At 35.6% G+C, this 18,127-nt stretch overlaps 1 protein-coding gene across 3 annotated transcripts; it reads left to right on the top strand.

Annotated features, from left to right (window-relative positions):
- Positions 1 to 698: 698 nt before the first annotated feature.
- On the top strand, positions 699 to 17,936 carry mesh. Of its 3 annotated transcripts, XM_053760289.2 has the most exons (22): positions 699 to 1,174; positions 4,336 to 4,574; positions 5,335 to 5,541; positions 5,698 to 5,856; positions 6,041 to 6,178; positions 6,302 to 6,470; positions 7,049 to 7,306; positions 7,458 to 7,797; positions 7,938 to 8,219; positions 8,390 to 8,522; positions 8,852 to 8,946; positions 9,359 to 9,477; positions 9,854 to 10,005; positions 10,440 to 10,548; positions 10,913 to 11,049; positions 11,437 to 11,566; positions 12,039 to 12,301; positions 13,473 to 13,577; positions 14,108 to 14,216; positions 14,678 to 15,556; positions 16,715 to 16,871; positions 17,182 to 17,936. In XM_053760289.2, the coding sequence occupies exons 1-22, from the start codon at positions 793 to 795 to the stop codon at positions 17,414 to 17,416; spliced, it is 4,797 nt and encodes a 1,598-aa protein (XP_053616264.1). In that variant the 5' UTR covers positions 699 to 792; the 3' UTR covers positions 17,417 to 17,936. The 3 variants fall into 3 exon arrangements, with proteins under 3 accessions (XP_053616264.1, XP_053616263.1, XP_053616262.1); XM_053760288.2 differs by lacking the exon at positions 14,678 to 15,556; XM_053760287.2 differs by lacking the exons at positions 16,715 to 16,871; positions 17,182 to 17,936 and having other exon boundaries at positions 14,678 to 16,120.
- The last annotated feature ends 191 nt before the right edge of the window (positions 17,937 to 18,127 follow it).

The following is an 18,127-nucleotide window of genomic DNA, read 5'->3' on the forward strand; positions in this document are numbered from 1 at the left end:
TAAACATAAAGATATTTCATGAACGTATAACGTCAATCTACATCCGGTATGACTACTCACTAAAGACTTCCCGATAGGAAGTAGTTTACTGAAAAATATGTGAAACAAAATTACTCATTATAGGTACTATAATTTCATACTATGAACACGATAACACTAGAACTGGTCGATGAAAATAATCATGACTTATCTCTATCGATGCTGATAAACTAAAGGCTAAGTATATCGGTCTAGTAAATTCTATATCTGTATTATTCAGAATCTGCTACCATTTAATGACTTATTTTGTATCAAATAATATTAGTATGGTTGGCTTGGTATTGTTAAACATATGTATGCCAATAGTCTGACAATAGGAACGGAAAAAAGGCGTGAGGTTGAGAAGAAAATGTAGAAATCGGACTCTGGGTTCCAACACTTTATTTCTGAGGAAAAAACCAGGAATGAAGATCAAATGGAAGAGGCACTTTTGCTATAAATAAGTAAATATTAAACTAACTAACATAAAACAAATTAAACTTTCCAAATTAAAAGCGAGATTTAGTTAATACGGTTCAAATATTGCTACATTTTATAGCTTTAATAAAATAACCTACCTAAACAGTGCTACGTGGATTAGGACAAAGAATTTGGCACACCTAGGTACCTATTTACTATCTTATCATATCTCCAACAGATAACACCATATCAACTGGTACACATTGTTCTGACACTTCAGTCGGTGCCCACAATACTATTGCACCTGTTGCTTGCTAAAAACGATAAGAGAATATGTGACCAGGAGGCAAAACAATGGGGTTCAAAGTTAAGTTAGTTTTAGTGGCTATTCTAACTTTAAGTGTTAGTGTTAAAGGACAAGACGTTGTTGAAACAGAGAACATAAGAACTGTGAGTGATGTAGATAATAAGTTAGATGATGCAGCTGAAATAATTCCTGATGCCATAGAAGATGCTATTTTACCAGAAAGTGAACCAACTGTTCCGCCAGTAGATGCGTTGCCTGATTTGGTTCCTAATTTAGAAGTGAGGAGTGGGAGGTACCAGTTGCTAGAGGACACGATAAATGGGGCAGCCTTGGAGCCGATCGCTGGAGCAGTTGATGCGAACAACGGTGAAAGCGAAAGGCAGCTTCTGTTAGACCCAACATCCACCGCTACCACTAACAATGAATACGGTGAGTTTCAACTTTTGATAAATTTTATTGACCAGATTACATTAATATTTTGCATACACAAATTCCATTCTTATAATTACAATAAATAGATGAATATATTAAAATATACAAATTTACTACTGAAAGTAGGTAAAACTGGATACTATTGGAATAGCATACGTACAATACACCTGCATGTTTATTAAAGTTCAATCCCCTGAAAAACAAATACTTGCACATGATAACTTTTTTCTTCGATAAAATAGTTGCACGCACTGTCCACCATTCCACATTATATGCAGAAACTTGAATCATCGGTGTATCATAGCGAATGACTCATCGTCGTTCAAATAAGACTAAGAAGGATATTATGAAATGATTGTAATTTCCTGAGTAAATAGATAATGACTAGGTCAAATTATTTTTGTTTTTCTTATCACTTCTACACTAATAATCAATAGGAAATGTTTGTAAGTTTATGCGTAGGTCATCGAAATTACTCAACAGATTTCGAATATTCTTTCACCAGTAAGTAAGTAGTATCCCGATACTCTTACGGGAGCGAAGCCGCTAGACGAAATGAATCCATCTATAAAGAACGTGCTTCTTGCATTGGGTCTATTAGAAATGGCTTATGATGTCAATCAAATGAAAAAGTCAAAATCTTGACTATAATTCAAAGTTAAGTTAAGCTATAAGCAAGCATAGCTGGGCACACAACTTTTGGATCACATTTGTAACTGGTGTACTACATCATAAACTTTGAGACAAGTACACTATCAGTGACAGAGCAAACATCTTCTCAACTCAAACTCAATTGGGACACATTTTGATCCGCACAAAATTTGGGTTACGTACGCTAAAGTACATAAAGTAGACGCCGTATCACAATTTAGTAATCAACGATAAGGGCCACGCCTAAGCGCCTATAAAACGACTAATTGCAATAGGTCAGGCGTGAAACTGCATATACTTAAGGTCGTGAAAGACCGTATTAAGATTTTTATAGTACTATTAATTGACTAGTAAGTATTGATGTCAATATTGATGTTACAGTGAATTCGAAAACTACTTAACGTTTCTGTTGCAAAATGAACAATTTTTTAAGATTTTTGTCTATTAATATATAGGTATTCATGACAACAGCTTAAGGATTCGAATACTCTAATAATACTTTTAAATTTAGCAGGTTTATACTATAATGTACCAATTAACTGCAGATAAGGGCTTGGTAACTTTTATCGCAAGATAAACACGTACCATCGCTCTTTTAGTACTCGACTATAATTAATAATTTCATCGTAAAACTGAAACTTCATTTTAGGTCAGGCACCATGCTCGCCATGAATTTGAAATTCAGGTTTATGATATTAACCTAATTATATTGAAAGGAGGATGGCAGTTAAGGGTAATAAATATACACCAACTACATGAGCATTTAAGATTTTTAAAACCTATATATACTTATAATGTGAATCTTTATGCAAGAAGAGTCGAACCAAAGCAACAAGAAGACAAAGAATGGATAGTGTAAATTACAAAAATAAATTACATACCTAACTTCATATTATAGTATGATCTAATAATTGTGATGAATTATACGATTTCCTGTAGTGTGAAAAAATAAAGAGTAAAATTTAGTTATTACTTATTTTTATGTTAAGTACTATTTGAACGGATTTAATGTGAACATAATAGTACTAATAGTTTGAGCAATAAAGTTGTTAAGTTCTATCTAGTGGTATTAGTCATAGTTTGTATCTACCTGTTCAAGGAATCTGGTGTTAATCATAACATTATCTAAAGTAAACATGTACAAGATAATGTTTGTGCGTACTGCACAAACATAACGAAGTTATGAATGATACTAATGCTATACCTTCTACAGATGATGACAGCAAAAATATTTTTAATCCTTCAGATGTTTATTTATTTCTTCTGAAAATACCAAGAGATAAAATCAGAGCAAAAGTAAATAAATGTAGAGAGCCTTAATAAATATAGCCATGACTTCATTGTAAACAACAAGAACGAAGAACGCTTAACGGTATAACTATGCCTTCGTAAATTTGGAAATCAACTAAGTGAAAAACAAAGGTTTTAAGTAGCCTGTTGGATTCATCACAAGTGTGGAAATGTGCATGGATTCTTTCACTGAGAAGTATTAAATAAGTAGTAGAGGGAACGTTTCATCTTGCATTTTCTGGATTGAATTGATAATTTGAACGGGTGGTTTTATAGTGTCCGGGGACAAGCGGATTTCTTTTTCACTCATCTCTACCAAGCTTATTTTCAATGGTGCAATAGAGAGTATAGATCAAATCATGCAGCGGTGGATTTATGCTTCATTTCTAACTTCGAATCCTCATCATTAACGACTTTACAACGATTAATTTCGTATCTATCTATCATTCGGTAGTGTCATTCAATAACAAAAGGCTTGTGTTTGTGACATCATCTCTACTAGGAATCGTGTTGGCTGTCCGTGTTGCCTCCGATATCTTATCATATGTTTGTTTTATCAGCAACCAACATCGATATTGATGGATCGAGCTATAGTTTTACGGTCATTTGATTCCTTTTTGAATAAAAATTGTCATATACTTAACGTTAAACAGTTTGTCACAAGCATATTATGATCACATTAAAACTAGATTCATATTCACATGAGGATTAAGTGGTGATTACAATACTCATCCAGCATAAACAACTATTTAGTAACTAAGTATATTTATAAAATATGTAATGTACTTTTACTAAAATGAATGATGAATTTTGGAATAGAATTTCAAGAAGTGGGCTCTCAGACCACACGCACATCATAGTTTTACAGCGTTTGTTTTTCTAGACAATTATCGAATACAGTGGTTTTTAATCCATCAAAATCTGCTTATTTCAATGTTTTTTGGTATCCCAAACAGGGTTAGCGTAGGTTGTGTCTTGTTTCACAAAAATACTATAGTATCGAACGAGGTCTCCCTGTCAATAGCACATTCTGTCCATGTATACTTTTAGGAGACGCATAAAGAAAAAATAACTTTATTCCTTAATATAACTTAAGATAACAAATTATTGTCAGATTTTTAACAAATTTATTTCATTGTGGGTTATTTGTTGACTCTTTAATTCTACTACCCCGGCACTTTCTTTTACTTATATAAATAAATAATGAATTATTCCAGCACACATCGACGGCAGGGTTCTCCCTGCGACCACCTACCAGAACAATGGGAATGAGTACGTCATCACGAACGCTAGGCTCACGCAGATTCGGTCCAACTTCATGTACTGGTTCTACGACCAGGGCGGCACCGACAACTTGGGAGACTACCAGAGAGACATCCACACCTCCACGCCGCAGATCCACAAGAATTTCAACTTTCAACTACCCTTCTTTGGTTTCAGATTCAACTACACTCGGGTAAGAAACTGAATATTATGCATGTCCGGAAAAATTTAAACTTATTTAAAAAAGTTGGTGATTACACTGATAGAGCCTTACGTAATAAAGATAAATTGTCTGTCCCCGGGCATCAGTTGGCCAAAGTTAGAACGTCTTTTGTTGGGAACTGTATCCGTTTTTATAACAAATTGCCTAAATGGATTCTTGATTTGCCGGACAAAAAATTTAGAAATTATATAAAAGAAGTACTTTGTAAAAAGGCATATTACAAGTCTGATGATTATGTGAACGACAATAATGTTTGGCCCAAGCATGGTGCAGTATCCTCATAACATATGTAATTGATTTAAGATGTCATTTTTAATAATTGTAAATTCGTCCTAATTTTTAATATATGTATAAGACCTATATTTGTTAATTGACGTCCTTGGAGAAAAGACTACGGTTTGTTGCGCCGCTTCTTCTTCACCTGCGCTTTGGAAGCCGGCAGTAGACTTAGTTTAAGTAATTTTTTGACGTCAACATATCATCCTAAATTGAATAAAGAATTTTGAATTTGAATTTGAAAAGATTTATTAAAAATACTATTGAATCCTCATTTGAACAACTAGGAATCGATATTGTACAACTACATACCTTTTGAGAAAAATGATTTAAAGAACATTTTACCTAGTAAGTTCGTAATAAATTTAAATACCTTATTCAGAAACATACAGATTCCTGAAGAAATGATAATTTATTCAAAACGAACAAGACTGAAGACAATATCTACTTTCAGATCTCCATGAACGGCTACATATACTTCAGTGACCCTCCGGATCACTACACCTATCCCCTATCGTTCCCTGTCCGAGACTGGCCGAACGTAAACGATCCGTCTTTCATCGGGATCTTCTTCAGCAAGTGCCGTATTGGTAGCATGCGCCCGGAGGACCCGGATCAAAGACGCCCGGGTATTTATTTCAGGATGGACAGAGATTTACAGGTAAGCTGGGAGAAGAACGTAAATTGACATCAAAAGAAGATATTGCATCTATGATATCGTTTACTACCTATAACAATTTATAATTTTAACTTCACATGTGCCTAACTAAAAATAAGAGGAAATGAATCCTGAATATATTAAAACCTTGTATTTTAGACGCGAAGGGATCAGCTGGGTGTTGAGATGCGTGAACGTTTGACCTGGGACATTAGAACAGGCGTCATAGGTTCCGAATCCTTCTTCCCGAAGCACGCAATTACCATCACTTGGAAGAACATGTCCTTCTCTGGAGGCATTGACAACTCGCTTTTTGTGGTATGTACGAATATGTAATTTTGATTTGATTCAGAACTGTACTTTTATAAGACTATACATATGTTTTTCAAAGATTTTAACTAATATCATAATTATTATTTTTTAAATCCATTTAGATTATCTGAATAATATGGACAAGATATTTAACATTAAAAAATATAACATTACTTTTATTTTCCAATAGACCAACACATTCCAAATGGTGTTGGCTACGGACGAAGTGTTCACTTATGCGATATTCAACTATCTGGAGATCAATTGGAGTTCACACACAGAAGCTGGTGGCGACACTACTACTGGAGAAGGAGGTGTTCCTGCTTACGTAAGTTTCCATAAACTACTGTCTTGTAATTTATTACACATAACTGAAACAAATAATGACCTAGACCATGATAAAATATATGGATAGACACAAACACAACTTACAGTTGATTATACTTTTTAGATTGGTTTCAACGCTGGTAACGGTACTCAGAGTTACGAATACAAACCTTACTCTCAAGCGTCAGTGTTACGAGATCTGACTGGAAGAGGTTGGGCTAACGGATTCCCGGGTCGACATATATTCAGGATTGATGAGAAGATATTGATGGGCACGTGTAATAAAGATATTGGTAAGTTTCAAACACAGAATATAATAAAAACTTGCATGATCTAAATACGCTGTTGAGATATCAATATTTCTGCAATCATTCGTTTTGTTTTACAATGTTGCTAGTTGCATACGGATTTTGATTTGTCAACCGAACTAAAAATCTTCATTTCCTTAAATCATTTCATTCATTTTGGTAAGTTTCAAACACAGAATATAATAAAAACTTGCATGATCTAAATACGCTGTTGAGATATCAATATTTCTGCAATCATTCGTTTTGTTTTACAATGTTGCTAGTTGCATACGGATTTTGATTTGTCAACCGAACTAAAAATCTTCATTTCCTTAAATCATTTCATTCATTTTGGTAAGTTTCAAACACAGAATATAATAAAAACTTGCATGATCTAAATACGCTGTTGAGATATCAATATTTCTGCAATCATTCGTTTTGTTTTACAATGTTGCTAGTTGCATACGGATTTTGATTTGTCAACCGAACTAAAAATCTTCATTTCCTTAAATCATTTCAAATTTCTTGTATAATCGCTTTATTTATTTCTTCCTAAACCATTCACATCATCCACAAACTTTCAGATGGCGCAAATCTTCCTCTGATGTTTGCCCCTGAGAGTGGTAACATGTTAGGAGGGACTATCGTCAACATCACCGGACCTTGCTTTGACCTCAGCGACAGGATCACCTGTCGTTTCGACACGGAATCGGTCATCGGAGCCGTGGTCGATGTGAACAGAGCCATCTGTGTCCAACCCCGATTCTATCATAACGGTTACGCTAGGTTTGAGGTGGCCATCAACAATGAACCTTTCAAGTGGAAAGGGAAATTCTTTGTTGGTAAGTTTAATTTAGGACTGTTACTTTTATTTGATTAATTGTTGTATTAAATTCAGATTTCTTCTGCTCTGAATTTTTTCATATTTTGTGTACTTATTTTCTATCACACCGCTATTGATTACATCGATTATTAATATTTATGTATTTACAGAAACACCTGCCACCGCTACAGAAAAGATCTTTTTCCCCGGCGATGCGATTCACACACAGTATCCAGCAGAGATCAAAATTACATGGAACCATGCTAACTTGACCACTAACCAGAATGCCCAACTTCGAATCAGTTTGTGGGGCTACAAAGAAGTGACGATTAGACCACAACTAGAGTATATCGATATGATTGAAACTGGAGTGGCTAATACCGGAGAATATGTAATCAATCCACAGAACTTCAGAAATAGGGAAAACCTCATGCACAATGACATGCAATTTGGATTCCTTCAAATTAATCTGACTACACCTGAGGAGTATCAGGGCGTTAATATAAATCCGTAAGTAAATTCAATGTTAATAAGTAGTTAGTAAATGAAATAGTTTAACCATTATAAACGTCATTTTAAAAGGCAGACGAGTTGGCTCTACCGTTTGATTCATTTTTGTTCTAAATAATAAAATCTTTTTTTTTTCTCAGGGTTCTTTGGAGTCGACCTATTCCCCTCGGCTGGTACTTCGCTCCGCAATGGGAACGACTGCACGGCAGACGCTGGCCACAGACTATGTGCAACAACTGGCTGAGAACGGACAGATTCTTAAAGAACTTCGCATCACAAATCCCCATATGTCCCTGTACTCTTGAGCATGCGCTGTTGGACAAGGGTCGGTTCCTGCCAGATCCAGCGTGTGACAAAGACACAAACCCGACTTGTAGATACCACTGGGGAAGTGTTCATTGTGTACGCAGTAGTGGACCAAGGTATGTATGCATTCGAATCTCAATATTGGCTAGAAGTTATTCCTCCCTATTCCTCATTTAAATAAATTAGTTAACAACAACATGTAAGTCTGATAGAATTTTGCAACGCAACAACAATCTACGACAGGTTATATACTGCATCACACTTATGAAATTTTACTACTTTATAGCGCGGAGGGTTCAGGACAGCAGTGCTGTTACGATAAGAATGGCTTCCTCATGATGTCTTACGATCAGATGTGGGGATCCAGACCCCACCGTTCACATGATTTCGGATTCACTCCCTATAATGAAGCTAACAAGGTGAGTTTTGTAAACATCTACTTATCAAAAGAAAAAAAATACAGATATAAAAATCCTTTGATATCCAAAAGTGATTAGGGAAACAATGTTATACATATTGTTGTAAATAGAAATATTAATAAATAATTTTATTAATGATTTGAAAGACTTATGAACACTGTCTGAATTTTCATGGTGAGACTGAGGACTGAGAATATAACATTTTATGGGCTCTAAATAAGACGTAATATCGCAGAACAAATAACAATTACAACTGATAAAAACAGCAAACTAAAAAATAATAATGATGTCTTCGTTTTGGCTGAAGTTCTTGTAACTATAATTCTCAGGTTCCATCGCTGTCGAATTGGTTCCACGACATGATTCCATTCTATCAGTGCTGTTCGTGGCAAGAGGAGCAAGCCGTCGGGTGTGAGACGTTCAGGTTGGTCTTACATCATTAATTATTCAATGAGTGAATGAAGAATTATTAAACAACATTTTCGTTGCTGAATATTTTCCCAACTAAATTAACATGCTTTAAAGTTAAGTTAGCGGGAAAATGTTTTTTATTTAGAATAGGTACTTGCCTAGTTATAGTTATACCGAGAATTATCGAGGTTTAAAAAGTCAACTTACTTTTCACTAAGATATTCGTAGTGAAAACCTCGACAATTCTCGGTGAGCTACAAGGACTTCGACATTGAATCGCGTCATACTTGTATGTGACACCCCTCTGCTCGGTGGATGATATAAAGGAACTTATTTTACACCAAATTCATAAATTTTATCCTATCAAATGTTCAAGGAATATGTTTCTAGATATTTTTCATGCAACAACTGCAACTTTTTTTTAGATTCGAGCGTCGTCCGTCGCAGGATTGTGTCGCGTACCAGTCGCCAGGAGTTGCCGGTATTTTCGGAGACCCTCACATCGTCACATTCGATGACTTACAATACACTTTCAACGGAAAAGGTGAGAAGTTCAGAGTGGTTATTGTTGTTGTCAATTTAAACTGCAATAATCTTAATCAGGCAAATTTGAAAAAAGCTGTCTTCTAATTTTAGAGTTCAGACTAAAACAACATAAAATAGCTAACATAAAACCATAGTAGTTAGGTAGTAAACGATAGCATAGTCAACTTGATTAATAATAGTTTGATATCGAATATTTGTGGGGCATTCATGAAGAGTGTAACGTTGGGCAGGTAGGGCGCTCACTACTTTCCATATTAATTAATTTTGAAATTGATAGCGACCGTCGGGAGAGAACGCCTAGATTGTCTGCTCTGTCTACTAGACGCGGCAGACAATGAAGGCCGACGCGTAGTAAACCTAAACTTCTTCCTTAGGTGAATACGTCTTGGTGAGAGTAGACCATCCACAACTGAAACTGGACGTCCAGGGTCGCTTTGAGCAAGTTCCCAGGAACATCTATGGTCCTGTCAACGCTACACACATTACTTCCGTGGTTGCTGCCTCCAACAACTCAGTTCCTATTGAGGTAATATCCATCATCATCTTTCCACCCAAAGATTCACTGGAAGAAATTATTTTTGCGATAATCCGCCTTTACGCTTGTTTAGGTATATTTGAATACCTTTGTTATAACTTTACTACTATTTACTTGTCTAAATCGTGCAGTAATTTAAGTCCAAAATATGATGAAATATATATGAACAAAAAATACAAATGAAAATAAAAATACAGTACAAGATTTTCGTATAATAACAATTTTCATCATTGCTTTGCTAACCATAGCAGTTAAATAAAATCAAATTACATTAGAATCCCATAGTCATCACAACACAAACTCCATCTGTAAAGACTATGCCAAAACGGATTTATTAGTCAATGTTGCGTTTTCGGTTTTGCCATCGACACGCAAAGAAAAAGAAGCCTAAAATGAAAATGATGTAATTATCGTGATTCCACCAGGTCCGCTTGAGACCACAGCATGCGCAGTGGCGATACAGACTGGACGTGTTTGCTGACAACAAGAGGATCTACTTCGACCGGCCAGCGCTTCGAGTGCAGTACTTCCCAGGTGGGTCATTCAGAGAGAAAATTAGTTTCATTTTCAAATCGTTGGCGTAGATAGAAGAAGGGTTACATCTATTGAAAAAATGGAAAGCTGCTAGACGATATATGCGTGTGGTAGAAAACATAAAACGTAAAAACGCAAATGATTTCCACGACCCAAATAAGAGTGGTAATCAAAGAACTATTGAAGTAACTAAACACACATTGCTGATTTTTCCTTGCAGTAAATAAAAGCTCTACGCTGCGCAATATACGTTCGTTCGCATCGGGATAGGTCTGAGTTTGGAGATAGTGTGTAGCCGGCATAACTGTAATAAAATAATTTTATTTATTTATTTATAACGTAATGTGTCCGTAACGTGTCCCAGGTGTGACGGTGTACCAGCCTTTGTATGTGCTGAACCAGTCGGAGATCGTGATTATGTTCTCATCTGGCGCGGGCGTGGAGGTGGTCGAGAACAAGGGCTTCATGTCGGCAAGGGTCTACCTGCCTTGGAATTATATGGTAACCTGACTCATAAGATGATATTTTATTGAATGTGTATATCTTTCACTGATGAACGAAAAAATCTGGCAGTGTTACTTATTGTTGCAAAACTGAACTGGGAACACAGACCAAATTTAACCTGGGAAACTCCTGATCATTTATTCCTTTATCTATGCTCCAGATCCTACTGGCTAAAACAATTATCGTTCTTAAAATTATACGTTGTCTTAGGAATTTAATAGTAATTTCCTAGGTTGATTCATTTAGATAAAATTACTTACTTCCATACTTACCAACTTACAAATATACGATCGAATCTTGAGACGTTGTAACAACACATAAAAGTACTGCCATTGACATGGCACTTTCACAGACGCATTTGATAAAACGACATCCTAATTTCAGAATCAAACTCGTGGTCTGTTCGGAAACTGGTCGCTGGACATGAACGATGACTTCACGAGACCTGATGGCACGAAGGCCGCCGTCGACCTCAATAACTTCCAGTCTGCTCATAGGGATTTTGCTCAGTATTGTAAGTACATACCTAGTACATAAGTACATACATCATGTTACAATGTACCTTAAGAATTACCTCAGGAAGCCTCCTGACCCTCCTTCAGGTTAGGCAACCTGAAGGGATAAGAAGACGTTAAAACAATAATCCAATCACATAACTCATGATTAGTATTGTCCATTCATAAAAAAAATGGTTGAAGATCATGAAGATCAAGAATTCTATTTAGATTCTAAAAGTTCTCATTCTTGGTAAATTATACCCATTTTTTTCAAATTTTTTCATTGGATTTTTTCATCTAGGTCTGGCATAATATAGGTACGTAGGTATGAGACTCCTTCAACAAACTTTCATTACGACAACATCTTCCTTGTTCTATCTTTAGAAACATTCCTCTTCGGCACAGCATACAGAAAATTACTCGATTGCATGCTAAATGGGTCGTAACAATAGATACCTTCCGTACATGCAATTATGGTTTTAATTACAGGGCAACTAACAGATCGAGAGCAAAAGGACATAGGTGTGGCGCTATTCACACGAGAATATGGTCGATCAGCAGCTTATTACAACGACAACCAATTTATACCGAACTACATTCGAGAACCTACCGACTTCTTGCCAGTCAATCGCTCGCACGACGTCAATAGAGCATTGGAGTTATGTCAAGATTCATACCAGTGCCGATACGACTACGGAATGACACTCAATAGGGATATGGCCGAATTCACGAAGAATTATTTGTCTTCAATTGTAAGTTATCGTTTTTGTGCAATATTTCAATAATATTATAATTGGACGTGGATTTTTGATGAATTGGCAAAGAAGCTTGAAATAGAAAAAGATTTTCATTCTGAAACTCGAAAAAGGCGGAGGCCGGGTACAGCTAACTTAATCTGAGTCGAGTAATAATAATGTAGGTGCAACTATGATGCACCCACTCGTACACTTATGACTCATAGTTCTGAGTTGACCGACAATTAACCATATAAGTAGGTAAGTCATATTTTTCTCACGGCCTTTAATTTAAGCCTTTAACTGATGTCATCAAGTCTGAAATAACAAAAAGAATTGATGCGCTATGTCATTGTTTACATTGCAATTTGTTGTACTGACAAAGCTTCAGTATTTCCAAAAAGCCTCATCAAAAGAAGTACTTATCAGAAGCCAAGCTCTTGATGATTAATAATAGTACCGATCTTGAGTATGCAGACATCGTTTTGATTGCATAGGTATTCACGCTATGAACAAAAATTCTGTGTCAGTTATTAATTTCAAAAACGATATGTCTAATCTGACGCATTTTGAAATACATGAAAATTTAGAGTGTTATGCCAAATTTGTAGTTTCTTTTAATATAAACTAAGATTGCGTGTGCATCTCGGATATAAGTTGTCGCTAGTCTATTGTTCTGTTATAATGCATAAACCAAGGTCCTCCATGGGACCATAATGAATACCCAGTCGGTCACTAGCGGTCATGATTACCTCTTGTCTTATATTTGAGCGCAATTTTTTCTCAGGTAAGGATATTCAGAAATAAAATCCTAAAAATCCAATATTTCCACGGCGAATATGAAATTCTTCTGGCTTTCTGAATCGTCAGTCCAATTAGGTTGATTCAAATCCTGTCAGTACAAATTTCAGTCACCTTCCAGTTTTTCTATTTTATATTGATTTTATCAGTACAATCAATATCCAGTATCTTTTGTACTTCTTTCATAACAAAACAGAGCATAAGGATTTTTCCGTGGATATAGTTGAAGAGCTGGAGAGTGACATAAACTTTTTGTTATGGTGTCCCTCTACTCTCTTCTACTTATCGATTGTGAGAGTGTTATTGCTAATACCAGTGTTAGATATAACGATAAGTAGAAGAATTTGCAGTTTTGACTTTTTTTAAATCTATTGTATTTTATTTATAGACTAACATCAAGGAGCAGAACGCGAGGCGGGTGATCAGTTGTGGTGTGCTTGAGACTCCGAGGTTCGGTCGCAAGAGCAACTTCTTCTTCACCCCGGGCACTAGAGTAAGTGTTCTTTAATTCACACTATACGACCAAATCTAAACTGAAAATGATATCAAAATAAATAGTTCTTATCCTATTACTAAGTACTTAATTTTTACTAATAATGTTTAATTTAATATTTGATTTATTTCGATTGATATATATTTATTGAGATTTATTTGTTTAACTTTATTACAATAACATGTCAAAGTCGAACTTAAAGCCTTAAAGATTTTTGTTTGCTACCTATTCACGTTATTAAGCGTCTATCTCAATCTTCTTTAAATTTGACATCTTAGTAAGAAGGTAAAAAATACTGGAAGAAGGACATAGAAATCCCAAAAAAAAATCTGTATTCTTGGGCTATGTTAATACTTTGGTAGGTTTACTAACAAATTACGCATAACTTTAAACAAGCAGAATTTCAGTCTATAATAAATAAACTTGAATTGATAATTACAATTAATTTTTTATTTCCTCTATAAATTACTTATCTAAGTTTCCTCGACTCGCAGTACTTATTTATGTTTTCCTCCATTACTTACGTCCAGGTCAACTTCGAATGTAACCAAGACTTCATTCTGACCGGTGACAAGAGACGGACCTGTGAGGACAACGGCAGATGGAATCTACCAGACTATGGCTACACCGAGTGCTTACGTGAGTTTTTATTTTTATACTTTACAAAGAACTTTGAGAGTTTCGGGATCTTTATCTACCATTGCTTTTTTAGCTACGTGGTCTAGGTATGATTTTCTATTTCTTTATTATGTACTAGATGTTGCTCAGGGCTTTGCCCCCGTGGGAATAATGGGATAAAATATAAGCTAGAGCGCTATAGCAATCTTGGTTAATGTAACTTTCTAATAGTGAAAGAATTTTTAAAACCGTTTCAATAGTTTCGGAGATTACCCACCTCAAACATCAAACTCACAAACCTCTTGATAATAATAGTATATTTATTTATATGTATTAAAGTTTTGTTCTGGGAATTTCCATAACTAGATTATAACATAATAAACCACACCACATTTGTTACATGTAGATATAAATTATATATACTTATAGATTTTCTATACGTATCTATATAAGCCCATAATATTCTAAACTTTCAATCCCAGGTAATCAAGAATATTCGCAACGTGCACTTTTCCTAACTTGGGGCGTCATAGTCGCAGTTATTCTACCATTAGGACTCTTGATCTGCCTGCTTTGGTTCTGGTGCTGGTTCAAGCCGAGGTCCGAAGGCAAAGAAGGATTCCATATCAGCGATATACCGCGGTCTAAATCAGCTTCTAGACTTAATCTTAGATCAGCCTCAATGGGAAATATAACTGACCCTATGAACTCGTCCACGCTACGTAGTACTTCAGATATAAAACCTAAAATACCTGACACTCCCACCGATACTACTCCCAAACCTCAGCTAGCCATATCTAGATCCGCCCCGGCTCCCCCTGTGGACCCTCAAGACGGTGACAGTTCAGGGCTGGGCTATACAGATTCCAATAGGAGCGACTCTGGAAAGTCTTCATTGGGGAAAAAACGAAGAGCTTACGACAAAACTTACAGAACCAAGGAACCTTTACGGAATGCTCCTAACTCAGAATTTCCTGAAAAACCTTTTGATTTGTCTGAGGAAGATCTTTTGTCTCTAACCACACCTTCTGATACAGAGTCTAACCAGGGCTCAACCCTGACCCGTCCCGCTAAGGACATTGAATATATAAGCAAACCTCGTCAGACCGGCCGTAGAGCCTTGCCACCGAGTGATTCTGGTTATTCAACCAAGGGGTCAGAGGATCCGTATGTTTCTAAATATGATGGGCAGTATAGTCCAGTGCCCTCGGCTCATTCTCCCACCTATTCCGAAATTTATTCTCCTCCGCTCAGCCCGATTTCTGACATTAGTCCGAGAAGCACCTACAACAGCCCTGGCCTCCCTGATCCACCAAAGAGTGCTCCTGCTGACTCCAAAAAGAAATTTACGATACCTCGAGGTCAAAGATCAATGGAAACCCTAATCGACCCACCGCCTACTGAATTGCCAACATTCAGTAGCAAATCCACGATGGTATAAAAGTATTTCCATTCGTTGATTTATGAAACCACCTAAAAAGTATTTGAGATTAGATAAGTATTATGATATACCGTCGGATTTCAAGGACGCTCTTAGATATATTTAACTTGTTTTGAAATGATATCTTTGACTAAAAGTATTATACAAAAGGCATCAATTTAATATTATGCAGATTGATGTAAGGAAACGTAGCGTCTAGGAATCTCCGTTATTAGAATTCTAGATTTTTTTACAACAGACTGGACTAGACTGTAGGAAGTATACTTACACTGCCCTTGTGATGACAATTTGACAAAAGGAGTACAGGGCAAATGCCGAAATCTTTTTTTTTTTTATTAGTAATGATTAACTGCACCATAGATTTTAGAATTGACACGAAATTAACATTTATTTTATATTTCCCGTTGATGTTGAATGTTGTATGTAGTTTGTATTTATGATGTTTATTGTAATTAATTTAATTTAAATAAATTTATGTTAAGAATTTTAAAATCGCAGGGAGAGGAAATTTCTGTTCCTATTTGGTAGAATAACTACGTTATGTATTTTTCGCTAATTTTAATAAGAAAGCAAGGAATACTGGCCCACATTTTGGTGGAATGGAAATTTTCTCTGCCGTGTGATACGTTTTTTTTTATTTCTCTTATCATCCATGGTTATTGCTTGCTTTCTTATCTAGAGTACACAAAAGATGTAGGCCATTCAAACAGGTGAGCGATTTTTTTATTTGTTAAATGATTACCGATAGTACATTTAGGTCAAAGCGTAACTTGCGAATGTTCAAATAATAAATTACGCAAACCTTAGTTACCAAACTACCTAGTTACTTCATTAAAGCTGAATTTTTGGATATTGAATTTATTTTTAAAACTAAACAATCACATTTTTCTACTAATGTTCTTATGTATGAGTACATATGAGTACATAATGACCAAGTACTTAGTCTCTAAATGCAGAACATTCAGGAAGAACTGGCATAACAGAATATTATTTTATCGCTAAAGAAAAATATTTATTGAAGTTAAAATAAAGTAAATGTTTTAAATTTCCTTGATAACTAACCATAGACCACATACAGGCAAGCAGGAGTACTCCGCTCGGACCCTGGGGGCCACATGGGGCATCATCAGCGCGGTGATGGTCCCGATCGTTGTCTTCCTCATCTGCGTCGGCTGGAGGATCCTCAAGCGGAAGAAAGCTGAGGAGAAGGAATTTGACGAGCTGATGACTGTCAAGTGAGTAGACCTAATATGTAGACCACAGACCACAACCGTTTCTTATAGAGACTATATATATATATATATATATATATATATAGAGGCATCCAAAGAAATGTATGGCGAACAGAAGATTTTTGATATAGATGTGATGCTGGAAAACCCTTGCAGAAAAAAAATCTACAATCCACTCCACGAAAAAAGTTCATCAGACGCAGTGTTAGCAATAACAAGGTGACCAATCCTCCACGTTACTAATAACTCCATGCCGTGGGATTCGTGGTAAGGAAATACGTACAAGAACATAATACCGATTCATTGATTTCAGACAAATCGATCCGGACGAATCAATGCGAATAAACTCTGATGAAGACAGTCTCCCTTACAAGAAGGATATTCCAGAGGACAGCCCAGAACCTGAGCTGGCAGATCCTGTAAGGGTGATGGATGATGTGGGGATTCCCTACGATGCGAGTTACGACCCCCCGCCGCCGCCGCCGGCGCCACCTGTGCAGGATCAGGCGCGAGCGAGGCAGTGGACGGAAGAAACGGAAATTAATTAATACCAGATAGTTACCGAATAGACATAATTTGAAAGTTTTTGTTACGTAAAGGACAATGCTCATGTGTTAAAAATCAAATCAAATCCAATCCAATAAAATGTTATAGTTACCTCGAATTTTGGAAGAAATCGGTAAATTAATTAAGCAACATGAGCGATGGCTTACATACTAAGCTAGGGCATTGTAATGCTAATCTTCAGTAGGGAAAAAATTTAATTTGTATTGTAAGTAATTCTATAAAAGTGTAGTTACGGTTTAGAAATATAGGTATATTTTTTTCTATTTATGTAACTACATACCTATTTGAATTAATTTTCACCGTTAGTTATTAGACAAAAAAATATTTTTTGAGCAATGTTCCGATAACATTTAAATTTTTTGCATTTTTTCCGAATTGCCACTCTAGCTATTGACTTTTAAAATTGTAGATTACATTGCAGGAAATATTTTTCTTTACTTTTACTAATTCATATACGTGAGTAATTTATATTACCTAGATGTTAAATAACACTATTATATTTTAATAAAATAGATATAAGTACCTACATTTTAAATTGACAACATAGGTAAGTAATTACATATTTTTTATTAAAATAATACGTAACTAGACTTAACCCAATTAAGTTACTTTTTATGACAAAACATTTTATTAAATATTATGATTATTTTGTCTTAGTATAAATATAGTCTATTAAAATCTTTCATGACTCC

The sequence above is a fragment of the Plodia interpunctella genome, chromosome 20 (genome assembly GCF_027563975.2).
Source record: "Plodia interpunctella isolate USDA-ARS_2022_Savannah chromosome 20, ilPloInte3.2, whole genome shotgun sequence".
NCBI classification, from domain to species: domain Eukaryota; kingdom Metazoa; phylum Arthropoda; class Insecta; order Lepidoptera; family Pyralidae; genus Plodia; species Plodia interpunctella.